The 14,848-nt window shown below is 37.6% G+C and overlaps 1 protein-coding gene across 2 annotated transcripts in view; it reads left to right on the top strand.

The window, feature by feature from the left end:
• slc8a4b (solute carrier family 8 member 4b) overlaps window positions 1–14,848 on the top strand; it is a 91,089-nt gene that overhangs the window by 65,973 nt on the left and 10,268 nt on the right. For both annotated transcript variants that reach the window (XM_055050985.1, XM_055050986.1), the window contains exons 12-13: window positions 11,643–11,749; window positions 14,366–14,490. In XM_055050985.1, the coding sequence (XP_054906960.1) occupies window positions 11,643–11,749; window positions 14,366–14,490 (232 nt within the window). The remainder of the gene's footprint in view (window positions 1–11,642; window positions 11,750–14,365; window positions 14,491–14,848) is intronic.

The following is a 14,848-nucleotide window of genomic DNA, read 5'->3' on the forward strand; positions in this document are numbered from 1 at the left end:
GACTTACCATCCAGAAACAACTTGCTGCAGTCTTGTTGGGTGTGCAGGAGGCTCTACTAATGCTTTTCAAAGATGTACAGTTGTATAATTGCTCATCTGACTCCAGCCTGTCTCATGTGTTTTATTGATTTATCATTGATTAACTCCGCAATGAGTAACGATTCAACAGCTACATCAATGATTTTTAAAAAGAAATACTGGGTGCAAAATTGAACATTTTAAGTAAAATTGAAGACTTCGGGAGACGTCCTCCTAAATTATTCCACCCGCTTTGTGTGTTGCATCACTACTACTAACAGAAATTTCCCCACAGCATGCACCTGCCACCACCATGCTCTGCAGTTGGCCCAGTGTTCAGCAAAATGTTCTTCTTGTCGTTGTGGGCAGACATCTTAATCTTCCATTTGGTTTATTTGCAGCTGCAAATCTGTGAAGTTTAAATTAAAGTTCAAATCGCTGATCTTGTAGGAACAAAAAAAAAAATCCTCCAACATCAAATTGCAGGATTTTGTCTTATAATATTAATGCTATGTTTTATTTAAAAACCCAGTTTATAAATTATTACGACATTCACATGGGAAACTGTTGGATCAATTGCATGAACAATCAGACCCCAGACAGAACCACTGATCACCTAAAAAAGTTTTTCCGACCTTCCCTTCCCTAATCACTTTCTCCTTTCATTATTCCTTCTTTTGCATCCCTCACATTCTTTTGTTCCTTTTTAATTCTTTCATTCTTGCTTTCTTGCTTCTTTCCTAACATCCTAGTGTCTTTCTGTCCTTGGTTTCTTCCTCTCTTCTTTCCCTTCCATAGTTTTTCTATCCTTCATTTGTGTCCTTTTTTCAAACTGTTCCCATTTCACTGAGTCCCATTTTTTTTGGACTTTCTTCCTGACTTTCTTCCTTTCTTTTCATTTTTTTGTCCTTGCTTCCTATTTTCTTTCCTCACTTCCTTGTGCCTGATTGTTCTTTCTCACTTTTTACCTCGTGTTTTTCCTCTTTCTTTTCTAACTACAACCTTGTGCTTTTGTTTCCTTCTTCTCTTTCTTGTTTTTACTTTCTTCTTTGTCTTATTCTGTTTCTTGCGTTCTTCCTTCCCTTGTCATTCTTCCATTTCTTCTTTGAGTCCTAACTTCCTTTCTCACTTTTTTGTCTTTTCTCTCTTTCTGTATTTTTTCCTTTGATTACTTCAGTTTTCCTGTTTTCTCTCATCCTTCCTTGTTTACTTTCTTTTTCTGTCCTTTCGTTTTCTCCTTTCCACCATCCTCACTTGTATCCATCTTTAATATTTCCTTTTCTTTCCTCTGTCCTTCCTTGCCTTCTTCCATCCTATTCATGTTTGTTTTTTAAACTTTTAAAAATTGTACATTTCTAAATACCTGCTGTAAATTAAAAGCCTGTTTGTGTTTTTAAACGGTTAAAAACGAGGGCGACGTTTTGAATGTGTCTGAACGCTGGATGTTTGGTTTCTGAAGCATCGTGGGACGAAACATGAAAACAAACTGATGAATTAATCATACTGCAAGACGCTGAGGGAACCGTTGGTAGATAAACAACATCTGAGTGGCTCGGTGTCTGAAGTTGCCCAGTTGAAGCTCCTGTAGCCTCTGTGCTCTGACAGCTAGCCGCGCTCTATTCAGCTGCATCGTAAATTCACAATGAGCATTAAAACAATCATGAGAACAAACGAGACGAGAGAAGGATTGGAGGAGCACAGGATGTTCCTATTGATTGTTTATTTCTTTATATTTAGCTGCTCTGTAAAAACGGTTTATTTTAGAAGAAATATTTTCTCCCAGTTTATTCTTGTTCAAGGTTTGGACATTTTTCCTCACTTATTCTCTGATTTGGTCATTAATTGAAACTTAACACTGCAGATCGTTCTCAGAGATTTACTTTCAGTTATTTTCAACTCTTCCTGCATCCATCAACTTGGTAGAAAACTGTCTATGATAAATAATTTCTGGCTGCTAAAAGGGTTTGTGTTTAAGGCAGAGATGCTTTGAATCATAAAATTTACAATTTTAGGAACACATAACGGACAGAAAACCTGCAAAACTCTTTAACAACTGATTATGAATGTTAATCAATGAAAACTACAAGACACCACTTTGGCTTCCTTCACTTTCTCAGCTTTATGCGACTTCCAACTAAACACTTCGGACCTAAAACTCAGAGTTTCCCCCAGTATATCATAAGCCTGGCGGGCCGCCAGGCTCAGCATCGTTTACTGATTTTACATTTTTATTGTTTGACTTCTTTAAGACTGGATTTAGGTATTTTTAGTAATGTATTCCAAAAGCACATGATTTTCTGTCAACATTAACTCAAAAACATGGTAGGCCTGATTTTAAAAAGAACCACAGCGGAAAAAGTTGCCCCACCATCAGACCAAAGGCATGACGCCCTGAGCAGTGAGCCGTGTTGCTCCGATCAAACATCAACTCTGTTAATGTTTCATCTGCATAAATTTGTTTGTTTTATGCCATGAGTAGCTTCAGGGAAGTAAACCGTTCACAAAAAAATAAATCAGACTTTAGCAAAATAAATATCTGGATTGAGTTTCCAGACCTGCAGAGTGAACGTTGGAAAGATGTTTTGAACTTCCTGCTCTCTGCTCTGAACCCATGACGCGTCGTTTCAACTCCTCTGGGATTCGGGGTCATAGGTTAGGCATGATTTGAGATTTTAAGATGCTAATTAGCCGCTCCCAGGTGAAAAAACTGTTCACTGTTGCCACTGTTATGCATCGTAATAGTCTGAAAGTGAAAAAAGCAACAACAGAAATACTTCCAGCTGCAGAGCCAGAAGGAATAGTTATCCAAATATGTAATAATTCAACCCGAAACAAACCAGAACCAACACAACAGGACGCCAGATCACTAATTAAAAACTATTTAGGTGGTTCAAACAGCCCTGATTCCTGAAACTGGCCGTGGACCAGTTTCCTCAAGTGTCAGTTCATGAACATCGGAGATAAAAACGAGACGTGGGAGGATGTTTTCAATTAGGATGCTGACCCACACAGACGAGCTGCGCTGCCTTTTTCTCTGCTGACCAAAACCATAATCACATCAGACGAATATATTCTCCGAAACTGGAGCAGAAACAACATCTGCGGATCGCTTCCCTCCGCGTCACCCAGTCGCATGTCATGTTTCGCTGCTCGGCGGCTGAACGTCGCCGGCCTCGTTGGTGCAGATGAAGCTGATTGGATGTGAAGTGCAGAGGAGAGAGGTGGAGAGGGAAGGAGCTGTGAGGGCAGATGATGATCAGGGGAGAAATGAAAGTGTATTAGCGCGTCGCCTCATGACCGCATGGTTGATATCTGCTCCACTTCCTCTCTGCTGTAAACTTCATATTCTCAGCATTTCTAATCAAGTGTAAATCACGTGGACTCGTTCCGACCTAAATCACCGCCTCCTTCCTTCACCGCTTCCCTTCTTCTGTTTTAATATAATGTCCATACAGCATCGCTCCGCTTTCGCCATAATTTAATCCTTGACATCTTTCTGTCTTTGTCACAGTAAATCAATTGATTCCATGATCAATTAAAACAAGCTCAATAATTTCCATTTATTATTTCTTTTTATACCAAAAACTGGATGATTAAAAAGTCTTTAATCTGGTGGTTCGGTCTCAATTAGCTCCTTCATAATTCACTTTATTTGTTTTCTTTATTTATTTCGGATATTTAAAATGTTTTCCAGTTCCTGTGTTGAACCAGAAGTTAAAATATAATGATGATATTTGAATATGTTTTCCTGCATTTTATTCTTTTATTATATTCCTTGAAATATCACATTGCAAAACAACAATTTTATCGTCTAGCTCGATAACTTCTGGGACAGTTTATCGTCCAGAAAACTTTACTATTGTGACCCAACTTGTCATCACGTTTATTATTCTCTCACCTTTTTCTTTTATTTGTTTTCTTAGAACAGAACAAAAGTAACTAATTAGGATTGGAGTTCATAAAATATATTTGTTTTTCATAACTTTATTTCTGCTGGTTTAACTTGGTAAGAACTGGATTTCCTCCCTCGCCTTTTCTAAACCTCCATGTCCACGACTCAAATCGTCTCCGTTAAACTATCCGTCTCTATTTTCCCATCCACATCTGAGGTGTAACTTTATTACTCAGCGCAGCAGGAGACGACTTATCAGGAGTGTGTATGTGGGTGACAAAGAGTGTGAGACGCACAGCTCCGCATTACGGATCCGTGATGTCATTAGGAGAGGGAATATCTCCCCCCTTAAGAGCGTTTTATCTCTCTGTCTCTCTGCTGGCTTCCCTCCAAAGGTTTTTTTTGTGCTGCTTTCAATCAGAAGAGGATCAGCAGAAACATGGCGGCTGCAGCAAAAGCCTGAATGCACATTCAGAGCCTCACAGCCTCCACGTGAAAACGCCTTGACTTTATTAGAAAAAACAGGTGTTGTTCCTTTTGAAGGGGAAATATATGAACCATAGTGGTTTGAGAAAATGGAGGATTTTTTTTGGGCCAAAAACTTCTAATTTTCTTTTTTAAAGTTAAAAAATTGATAGAAAAAATCAGAAAGAAATTTCTTAGTTTCTTTGAACTAAGCAACACGAAGATTTACCCCTAAAAACACCTCAAATTATGAGATTAACCTCAGAAATATTCCTGAAAGTAAACATGGAAAGGTCTGACTTTAAAAAAAAGACATTTTAGACATTTGAAATCCAGAACATTTACAAAAGTCACAATTTTTTTTAGTCAAAAAAAAAATGACTAAAACTTCTTTCAGAACTTTTTTCTGGTAAATTTTTGACTTTTCAAGATACAGTATTTCCTTCTTTTTTTGCTCTAGAAGATTTCTGAGATTCGTCTAAACATTTCTTAGTCTGGTGGACGTTTTGACTGATAATGGCATAAAAATGCAAGTTCTCAAAATCCAATAACTTCACTTCTGTAAAAACACTTTTCACTGGAAATGGAACGTGCCTTATTTATCCAAATTAAAACAATAATAAACGTAAATAAAGCCACACACAACCAAAACCATGAATAAAATGGATTATGAAGTCTGTAAACAAAATGCCCTTCAACAAATTTCAGAATGAAAATTCTAATATTCTGATAATAAATTTCTTATTGCAGCAGGATTAGTTGTCACCTTAAAAGTTTCCAGTACAGAAAAGTCTCTAAATTTATCACTAGATTTGTCTTTTTAAACAGTGACTAGAGGATCTGAAGAGCAACAAATATGGCTAACAGTGCTGCTCCACATTTGGCCACGCCCCCAGTGTCTATTAGCTCCGCCCATTTCATTATGTTAGGGGGCTGGGCTTCTGCTTTCACAGCGGGGTTCCACTTTAACCATGTGTTAGGTCAGGAATGTCGAATTTATTTTCATTTTGGGTCAAGATCAAGAATGTCTTTAAATGTATGTAAATGTAAATCTACCTAAAGACAAACTGTTAAAATATGACTAACAGAAAACAATCACAGTGAATTCAAACGTCTTGAAATGAAGTGGCATTCAGCATCTCTTCGTCTTGATCTAATTTGGCAAAATACAAGTAAAACTGCTGTTTTGATTGATAAAATAATATTTAAGCACACAACTGTTTCATAAAAGGTTCTATTTTCAGAGACTACAGGGCCACATAAATACTTCTAGAGTACCGAATTTGGCCCACGGGCCTTGAATTTGACACGTGTGTCTTAGGTCATTATCAAACCTCTTTAAGCTCCTCCATTTGCACCTCGCTGATACTTTCCCATTTAAATACTGTTACATATGCTTAGTTTTCAAATATATTTTACTCTTTCTGACTATATTTAGGTCATTTTTACCTTAATAATGACAATAATTTTTATTATGTCCTGGGAGATAAAAACCTTCAATCTGAAAAAGGTTGTTTTCTTTTTACCATGACTGCAGCGTATTACTTTCTGTCCTTGTTCCAGTTTTGCTGATCAATTTTTCCACTTCCCATCTCTTCATTATTCACTTTATTAAGGCAGTAAACCAGACGTGCTGCATTGTTTTTGAAGTATTGCTCTTAAATCTTTTTTACGGCCCAGGTTTTCACCAGAAGAAGAATAAAGCAGGCACATAAATCAGCCTTTACTCAAGGAAATTACTGGCTGGTTTTAGCAGCTCCCATAGATGCCCTGTTTGAAAACGCTGTTTCTTATTAACATTTAAAACAATGTGTCTGATGTTGCAAATCAAAACGTAGAACTGGACTCAGAGGGGCCTGGGAAGGAAAGAGATTAAAGATAAAGACGTAAGGAAAGGTTTCGTCCATTAGGTAATGCAATGAGATTCCGACTTAAACAAATCAGGCTGTCGCTCCGTCATTCGCTTAGCAACAAACTTTAGAGCAACAATCCAACTACAAGGACAACTTCTCCATTACACTAAATTAAAAATTCTGCCCGTAGCAGTTAGTGAGCAAAACCTTCCTTTGCTCTGGGTTTTTAATTCTATTTCTGGCGGCGGCGTGTTCACCGAACCTGGCGGAGTCTGTCGGTGCGTCTGTGTTTGGTGTCAGATCGTCGACGGGCCGAGGCGTCGAGCCTGACGAAAGAACTTTCCAGGGAGCAGATGTCAAAAAGTAACAAGGCAGAAACACGAGGAAGATGAGACGGCGAGAGAGGCGGAGGTAAAGGTTGGAGAGAAGAGAGGAGTCTGAGAAATTATTAATGACGAGTTGCTACACTGTGTTGTGATGCCCTGTATTCACCAAATCGACTTACAGGCAGCGGCACGCCTACTGAGGTCAAAGTGCAACTTTTTACAGACATTTCATTTTTATTAATGCAAGATTAGTTTGGTTTAATAAATACTGCAACTCTGCAAAATACATGAATAATATGCAGTCAGTGGCCACTTTCTTAGACGCCTCTTGTCTTTTCTTGTTGCCTTTAAAACGTCCGTATCGCTCCATGAAATGGATTCAAAAAGGCGTTGAAAACAGTCTGGTGCTCCGTAGCGCCAGCTGCACCTCAATGATGTACTGTATCGCTAAAAACGAACTGCAGCAGAGCCTTTCTGGTACGATTTAAACAAATGACCTGACAGCTCTGGCAGCCAGCAGACTGGAGAAAGAAAGAGAGACTTTGCCTTCATCTGCAGTGGTGGGACTGCTTCGAGTTTTCTGTGCGGAGAGGAAAATATCATAAGGGATTTCTGCAGGTTCTGCATCATTTGGTTATAAAATAAATACATTTTCTGATATTTATTTTAGGATTAAATCTGGAAGACATTAATGAAGGTTGATTGTTCTGTCCAAAACAAACTAAATCTCCCAGTAGACCAAAGTTTTTGATGCTAAACTGTTATTTAGATACTTAATTAGACGATGCATCAAATTTACTTTTAGAGGCATTTGAGCAAAGTTTCTCTGCTCAAATGCCTCTGATGTCACGCCTCTCTGTCTGAGATCAACCATAATCCTCAGTGGTGATAGTGAGGAGATAATCTGCTAAATCCCTCAAATCCTACATTCTGAATAATTCCTGGAAGCGCTGCGGCGAGTGATCGACATATTATTTTCCAAAGTGGGAGGAAATGGGACACACTGACCAATTAGCTCATAAGTCATCTGTTCTTTAATTTTAAAACAACAACCTGCTCCCACTTGAATTTAGTAGCTTTTGTCAATCCTTTAAATAGCAAGAAGAAGCTTAAACAAATAAAAACATTTTATATTCACAACCTTTACTGCACGAACGGCGAGTTAAAACTAAAACCAGCAGCTGCTTCTGCTCACAGTGGATTAAAACACAGATATGAGTGGTGACTAGTTGCAGTTACTCAATTACATTTACTTGAGTAACTTATGTATTTTTATTACGCTGTACTTTCTACTTTTACTTGAGTAAAAGAACAGTATTTCCACTATTGAGTAAAATTTCTGTTTTAACCAAAAACTCACCAGAAAGGTTAATTATGCTTTAGATAATTAAATATTTCATGTCGGAGTTTTTCAAATCGTTCTTGGACCGGATTAGATAACCTGAATCTCTTCATGTTGGAGTTCTGCCCAAGAAGCCATTTAACCCAACAGTCCACATCGACAGCAGGGGGCGCTAAAGGCTTTAGCGCCATTTATATTGCACATGTGTCATTAACAGCGGTGCAGCGTATAAAATGCATGTGTGTATTTAGAGCAGAGAAGTTGGAATAAACATAAATAAGTGTTTTCTGCATATATATTTGTGTGTTTTGTGCGCAGTTTGCTCCGCTGGGTGAATAATGTTGGATAATGGTCCAGGTGTTGAGTGGGAGCCGTGTTTTCATGCTTACCTGTTTGTGTGCTGAAAGCTGAACTGTTTGTATGTAAATGTTCAGGTCACCGTGCAGCGACAGCTGCCTGCTCATATAAACACGAGAATGAAGTAAATACAGGGAAGTTTGTGCTGTTATATAATTTGTTTTGCTGTATCTGCAGTCACTGCGTGTTGCATTGAGGACAAGCTTGGGTGTTCAACCACTTGGGGTGAAATAAGGACACCCTGGTCTGGTTCTTCCTTCCACAGTCGCTTTATAGGGATGAATTTGACGAGTTTGGAGATTTTGACTCTTAGCTGTAACAGATATCGCTCAGATTAAAGATTCAATCAATGAATTATAAAGTGAATGTCCTCAGAAAAAAATTGTTGGTTTGTTTGTTCCTCTGAATGAGCTCGGTGTGTCATAACGCTCGTATCTCCGCAGAAACGCCGTGTTAGTCATGCTTGTCTTCAGGCGTCTTTGTTCACTTCCTGTCTCTCCTTCCCTCAAAATCTGCTTTTTATTTTACTAAAAACATTATTTAAAAAACAACGTTCAGTTTTTATGTCTCCTGTTTTCTTCGACTCATACATCTAGATAATTTGTATTCTAGACACATTTCCCTAGCAGAGGAAAAAATATTGGAAACAGAAACAGTTTAAAATCAAAAATGGACAATAACCTAAAATTAAGTGTCTTTGACTGTCCTGAAAAGTATCATTTAAGTTTGATATATTATTATTAATTTCTGACCAACTGAAACCTGTCATTGCAAAATCTTTTAGCTCTAGTGAAAAAATGGAAAGCTGAGATAATTAAACCCATCAGTTTTCAACCTCTGCACACTGTAGTAGCTCAGGCTAACCAGCTAATTAAGCTAGCAAGACACTTTGATTAGCACAAAAAAAGGCCACAGATTTATCATGAAATGTATTTATTGTTGTTCAAATCTATGCTTTTGTTTACAAAGAAAGGCTCGTAGTTCTTTGTAGGGAATGTGGAATAGTGCTGTTTGCTAGCTGAAGCTAACTGCCAAACTAAGCTAGCATTAGCTTAAAGTCTAAGCTAATTAGTGACAGCTTTCTAGCTGCATGTTTTATTTCAGAAAAGGTATTTTATCATTCAAATAATATTTTGTGATTAGTACAACACTGACGTATTTAATGTGTCAATCTTTGTGAACAATAAAAGTAATTCTTGGCGTGTGATTGAACTGTGGGAATTTTTGCAGAACGAAGCCACAAAGCATCCAAACAAAGACCAGCTTTAACAAATTTGAATAGATTTGGACTTTATGGGAAAAGAGTTGGTAGCTGTTTGACTGCCAGGAAAACTTGACTTCAGAAAGATTTACAGTCAGTGTTCCTCGTGCTTCTTACTTTTCTGTCCCACCTTTCAGAAACGCCATAAACTAATATTCAAGTTTTGCACCAAGGCTTTCTCCCCAGACTCAATCAGTTTAATCCTTTTCAAACTGCAACAACATTTATCACAGGAAGCTATAAACAAAAACAAACCAGTCCAGTACTAATCTAATTACATCCAGTCTAATTCAGTCAATGCTGCAGACAAAAGTGAAAAATCTGATTCCATAATTTTTAAATGGACATTTAGTAAAAGCTGTTCCGTAAGTGGATTTAATTAAATATTCATTTTGATTCTTCAAACTTTTATTGCTTCCTGTCCACAGAAGAATAAAATTATAAAGTCACTCAATATTAATTGAAAAACAATACAATATTGTGTTGAGAAACTTTTGTACCAAACTTTTGCTAAGCACTGATGTTTTTCCATACAAAATATACTAGTCATCACATTGTATGATGAGGTATAGAGTTTCACTAGATTTATTAGTGTTTACTTTTGTTATGATTCATAATTAAAGCTAATAAACAACAATTCTGGCTCACATATGACAAATTAAGGAATTCTTAAAACAAACCAATATGCAGTGATTTTTTTACTGACTTTTCATAAAAAAAACAAACATTTTATTTTACCTTTTGTTAAAACTCAGTTATAAAAAGGCAAATGCTTTCTAAGATTATGAATGAAGCCACATTATGTTGGTCATAATTTTGCCCTGTTTACAAATTAAAACTCTCCAAAGCATCCATGGGTCAAATTTGCATCATTTTTTAATTGCAGTTGGGGTCTGCAAAAAATCAGACCAAGGCCACAAATGGCCCCTGGGCCACACTTTGGACACCCCTTTTTTACATCAACAATATTTGATATTTCTAGTCTTTTATTTCAAGTACTCAGAAGTTTTCCCAGCCTATTTAGAGCTTTAGAGTGGAGATATCAGGAAACAGACAGAAATGACCCTGCAGGCTCTACAAAGATGTCAAATATATGTTGGATTATGAATTTTAACACTCAGATATAAGAGTCCCTTTAGATTTTGGACAAGGCTGTTGCAAAACATTGATTAATCACAGGATGAATTAAAATGAGCTCAATAATTTTCATTTTCATTATTAATAATTTTGAAGAGCTAGTTTGTTTATAGAAACATCATAATCCATTTTATTTATGTTTCAGTTGTGTGCGGCGTTTTATTTGTCTCAAAATACAACATTATAATTTATCACAATAATTTCTAGAACGATTTATTGTCTACTAATTTTTGTTATTGTGACAGACCAAGTTAGTTGGTTTAAATACTTTTAGTAATTTATTTAGTTATTTATTATTTATCGATTAATTATAGTTATTAAAAACTTACTTGTTACATTTATTTTTTTATGTTTGTGTTTTGTTTGTTTACATTTTTGAACATTTCTTTTTACTTTGCTATTTTTCTTGAACACTTTCAGCCATACAGGAGGAAATTATCACAATTTTACATAAAGGGCCACCGTAAAAACCAAACATTTGGGGTTTTTCTTCATCCATATTTCAGAACAGAACCCATTTACGTCTCACCACCTGGGATATTGTTGCCGCCGTGGTTGGAGCTGCTTTTTTGCTCATCTTCACAGCTCCCCTCTTTTTTTTTTTCACTTTACTTGTTATGGTTGGGTTTCTGCACACGTTCTTGCCAAAGTTCTTTGCGCTGCGTTTTAGTCTTGGCCTCAGGGCGACTCTAATTGAAAGAACATCACAATGGCTGCTGAGCTGAGCATCGCCATGCACTGCAGCTTCAGAAAATAATCTTTCAGGACCTGGGAGTCAGATATTAGCATACTCAGTACACAGCATCAAACTGTCAACCTGAGCCGTCAGTCTGTTTTGCAAAGCGACCTGACAACTGCTAAACCAGAGACAATTAGATTATATTCTTAATTATTACTTAAAGTTGTGTGATCTGAAGAGACCTCTGGCTGCTTTTTAACTTCTTCTAATGATGCATTCACTGAACGTCTTTTTCTATCCTCCCATTAACAGGAAGATCATTGAGGTGAAAATCATTGACGATGAAGAGTATGAGAAGAACAAAACCTTCACCATTGAGCTCGGAGAGCCGGTTCTGCTGGAGATAGGACAGAAACATGGTGGGTCTGCTTCTCCGTCCACTTTATACTGAAATAACAAAAGTGTTTCAAGCACAGAGCGAATTTATTACGTAGAAACCCAGTCCTACCTTTATTAATTACCTGGAAACTTTGTGTTTTAAAGCATGGCAGAGATGGATTGGACAAGATTTAACAACATTTTTAAATAGAGAAGGGAATTCACAAACCAATCAATAATAATTTTTTTAAGTCATTTTAATGTCCATTTGTGTTGTTTTTTTTCTTGCACTGGATTCACAAATCAGAAATCACTAAATACACACAGACTCAAACATCTTGAACAAGCCAACCACATGCAGGCAGTTTTAATTTGTGAAAGAGAGAAAATAAATATTTTTCACTTTAAGTGATTCATCCACAGATAAACAAGTTAAAAATGTGTTAGATGTGTTCCTACGAATCTCTACAATCATCTTTCATAAAACATCAGTTTAAGCTCATGCTACACATGCTGCAGATGAAGGGAATTGTCATTCATTTGGCTCAGACACAATAAAAGTTGATTTCAATGCTAATTATTGAGGGTAAACATGCAGCTAAAGATTTAACTAACTGACGTGTTTAATCACAATCAGCAGATATTTTGAACTGACAGAGGGGATGTAGAAAATGCAAATGATAATAATAAAAACATTTTATTACCAGAGAAACTATATGCGAAACACACAAACCCAAGATGCTCACTCATCATATTTCTATGTTCCCAGTAAGAACCACACATTCATTCAACATATTAGTGTTAGAAATGTGTTTTTTTGCTTCTGTTGGTCCAAACAGCACATTGTCAAAGTTTTATTTAATTAATCTGTTTTGAGAAGCAATGAGAAGCTAGATTATAACACAATAATGACTCATACAAGATTAATTTGAATTTTCTGGCTCTAAAATGAGGGGAAATTTACTTTTTATGTTCTACAATTGTCACCATTATATCTTTAAACTATTACCAGATGAGATTTACACGTGGCATCTAGTAAAGTGAAGCACACGACTCGAGCATGGTGGTCGCATCTTCCTCTGGTGGATAACAGGCTCACAGTCAAGATGTTGGACAAGAAGGAGCAGCAGCCTGGGGCGCGTTTCATTACAGGGGAATATAATTAGTTTTACAACACGTTTAAAGAAAACACAGTCTGACATTTAAACACGCCACACGCTCACTGTAACACATGCTCCGCTTTTCAATTAGAGCAGGAAGACACAGATAGCAGCTCCAGCAGCGATTGTGCAGCCTGAGCGAGGGCACGGGCGTCGTGAAGGAGCCGAGCGGCTAACGATGCGACAGGTGGTAACGAGGTGATAGGACGGTTGGAGATTGCTGTAAGTGCGTGTCCGTCAGTTTCTGCAGCGAAAAGCCTTCCCGAACTGCCTGGGTTCCCCATGAGGGATGTGACAACCAATAATAAAATTCATCTTCCCTCTGCAGACTTCATGCTTTTCAGTGATAATTCCCACTGCAGCGAATAAATTAAGGATGGTGAAAAGACTGAATAATACATGAAACGTCTTCAGCTGCTGCGTTAAAATCGGACAAATCGCAAGAATATTTGACAAGACAGCAAAGCAGAGCTTGACAGTTTAATGCCAATCAGTAGCTTCACTAACTTGCTGGTTTTTGGAAATAGTTTCTCAGTTATTTAGGATATTTTTTCCCAGAGAAAGATAACTTGTGTTATCACGAGGTTTGCATGATTTAGGACAGGGGTTCTCACACTGCTTCGACTTCTGGTCAGAGAAAATCACCTTTTGCAAAAACCCAACACAATGTGGCAAAATATGTAAGGAAACCTTGACTTCTGGGGGAAAAAATTTAATAATTATTACATTCATTTAGTGCATCTGATGCCTCAGACAGTCTGATTTTGGTTTATTTTCCTGCACTGATCCTTCGGTCGTTTTCTTGTCAAAAACCTTTCAGGTTCAGGTTTATTCTGCATGTATGTAGAGTTTCATTTTATCAATATCTTAAATGTGAAGTTTGTCAAAATTTGTTTACTCTTTGAATTCATCTTGTTTAGTCCACAATTCGCCTCTCCAGACGTTTTTCGGCGTTTTACGTTCAGCTGCGCTGCTATTGGCAGTTGGTGGTTACCACAGCAACCAGGTAACTCTACAGCTCCGCCCCCTTTTTGCTGTTGCCGTCGGTAACCACGGGGCAGAAGATTTGATTTCCGCTCGTTAGGATAAATACAGTGAACCTGAACGTGTCTGTCAACATCGACGGGTTACATCTGTGTAAAAAAGACAAAGTCAAAGATCAACGTTTAAGAAGAGAGACAACACAATGTGCCAAAATATCAGTCCATACAGGATAGGAAGAGTTCCAGCATCTGTAACATATACGGAGTAATAAAATAGAAAACAGCCGATTATCCCCAACTATCAGATGTGAATCCATCTACCTTGTCGGGCACTAAAAGGAGAAATCGCTGCATCCTCCATTTCATGCTAGCTAGTGATGCTAGCTTGAGGAAATGAACTACTTCAACTGATATTTTTACCATTAAGGCTGAAGAACATTACATTTTGTAATAAAAGCACAATTGTAAAAACCATGTTGACTGTTGCTGACCTATGACCCCTTTGTTCACCCAGGTGACTCCAACGAGAACAAACCGCTGGTGGGAGCGGAGGAGGAAGAGGTGGCCAAGATGGGCTGCCCCAGTCTGGGCGAGCACACGCAGCTGGAGGTGATCATCGAGGAGTCCTACGAGTTCAAGGTGAGCGAGCTCTGGGATTAATAGCCCCAATACGCAGGAGAGTGTGGAAGTATTCACACTGCTTTGACTTAATGTGACATAACAACACAAAGTCCTGCAACGTGGTGAAGTGGAAAAGCAGGATGCATTTGTACTCAATGTTTACTCCGACAGCCTTAATAAAATCCTGTGTAATCCTTCAGAAGTCACCCAGTTTGACCTCAGAATGAATCCAGCTGCTCTGTGAAGACTTCAGCGGTTTGTCAGAATATTAGAGAACAAGGAAGAGCAATATTTATATCGTTTAACATAAAACTAGATGTCAATATTTTAACATCTGTTTGGTCCATTATTTTATCATTTAAACTGCAAGACCGTT

The sequence above is a fragment of the Poeciliopsis prolifica genome, unplaced genomic scaffold, assembly GCF_027474105.1.
Source record: "Poeciliopsis prolifica strain line A6 unplaced genomic scaffold, Auburn_PproV2 SCAFFOLD032, whole genome shotgun sequence".
Lineage (NCBI taxonomy): Eukaryota > Metazoa > Chordata > Actinopteri > Cyprinodontiformes > Poeciliidae > Poeciliopsis > Poeciliopsis prolifica.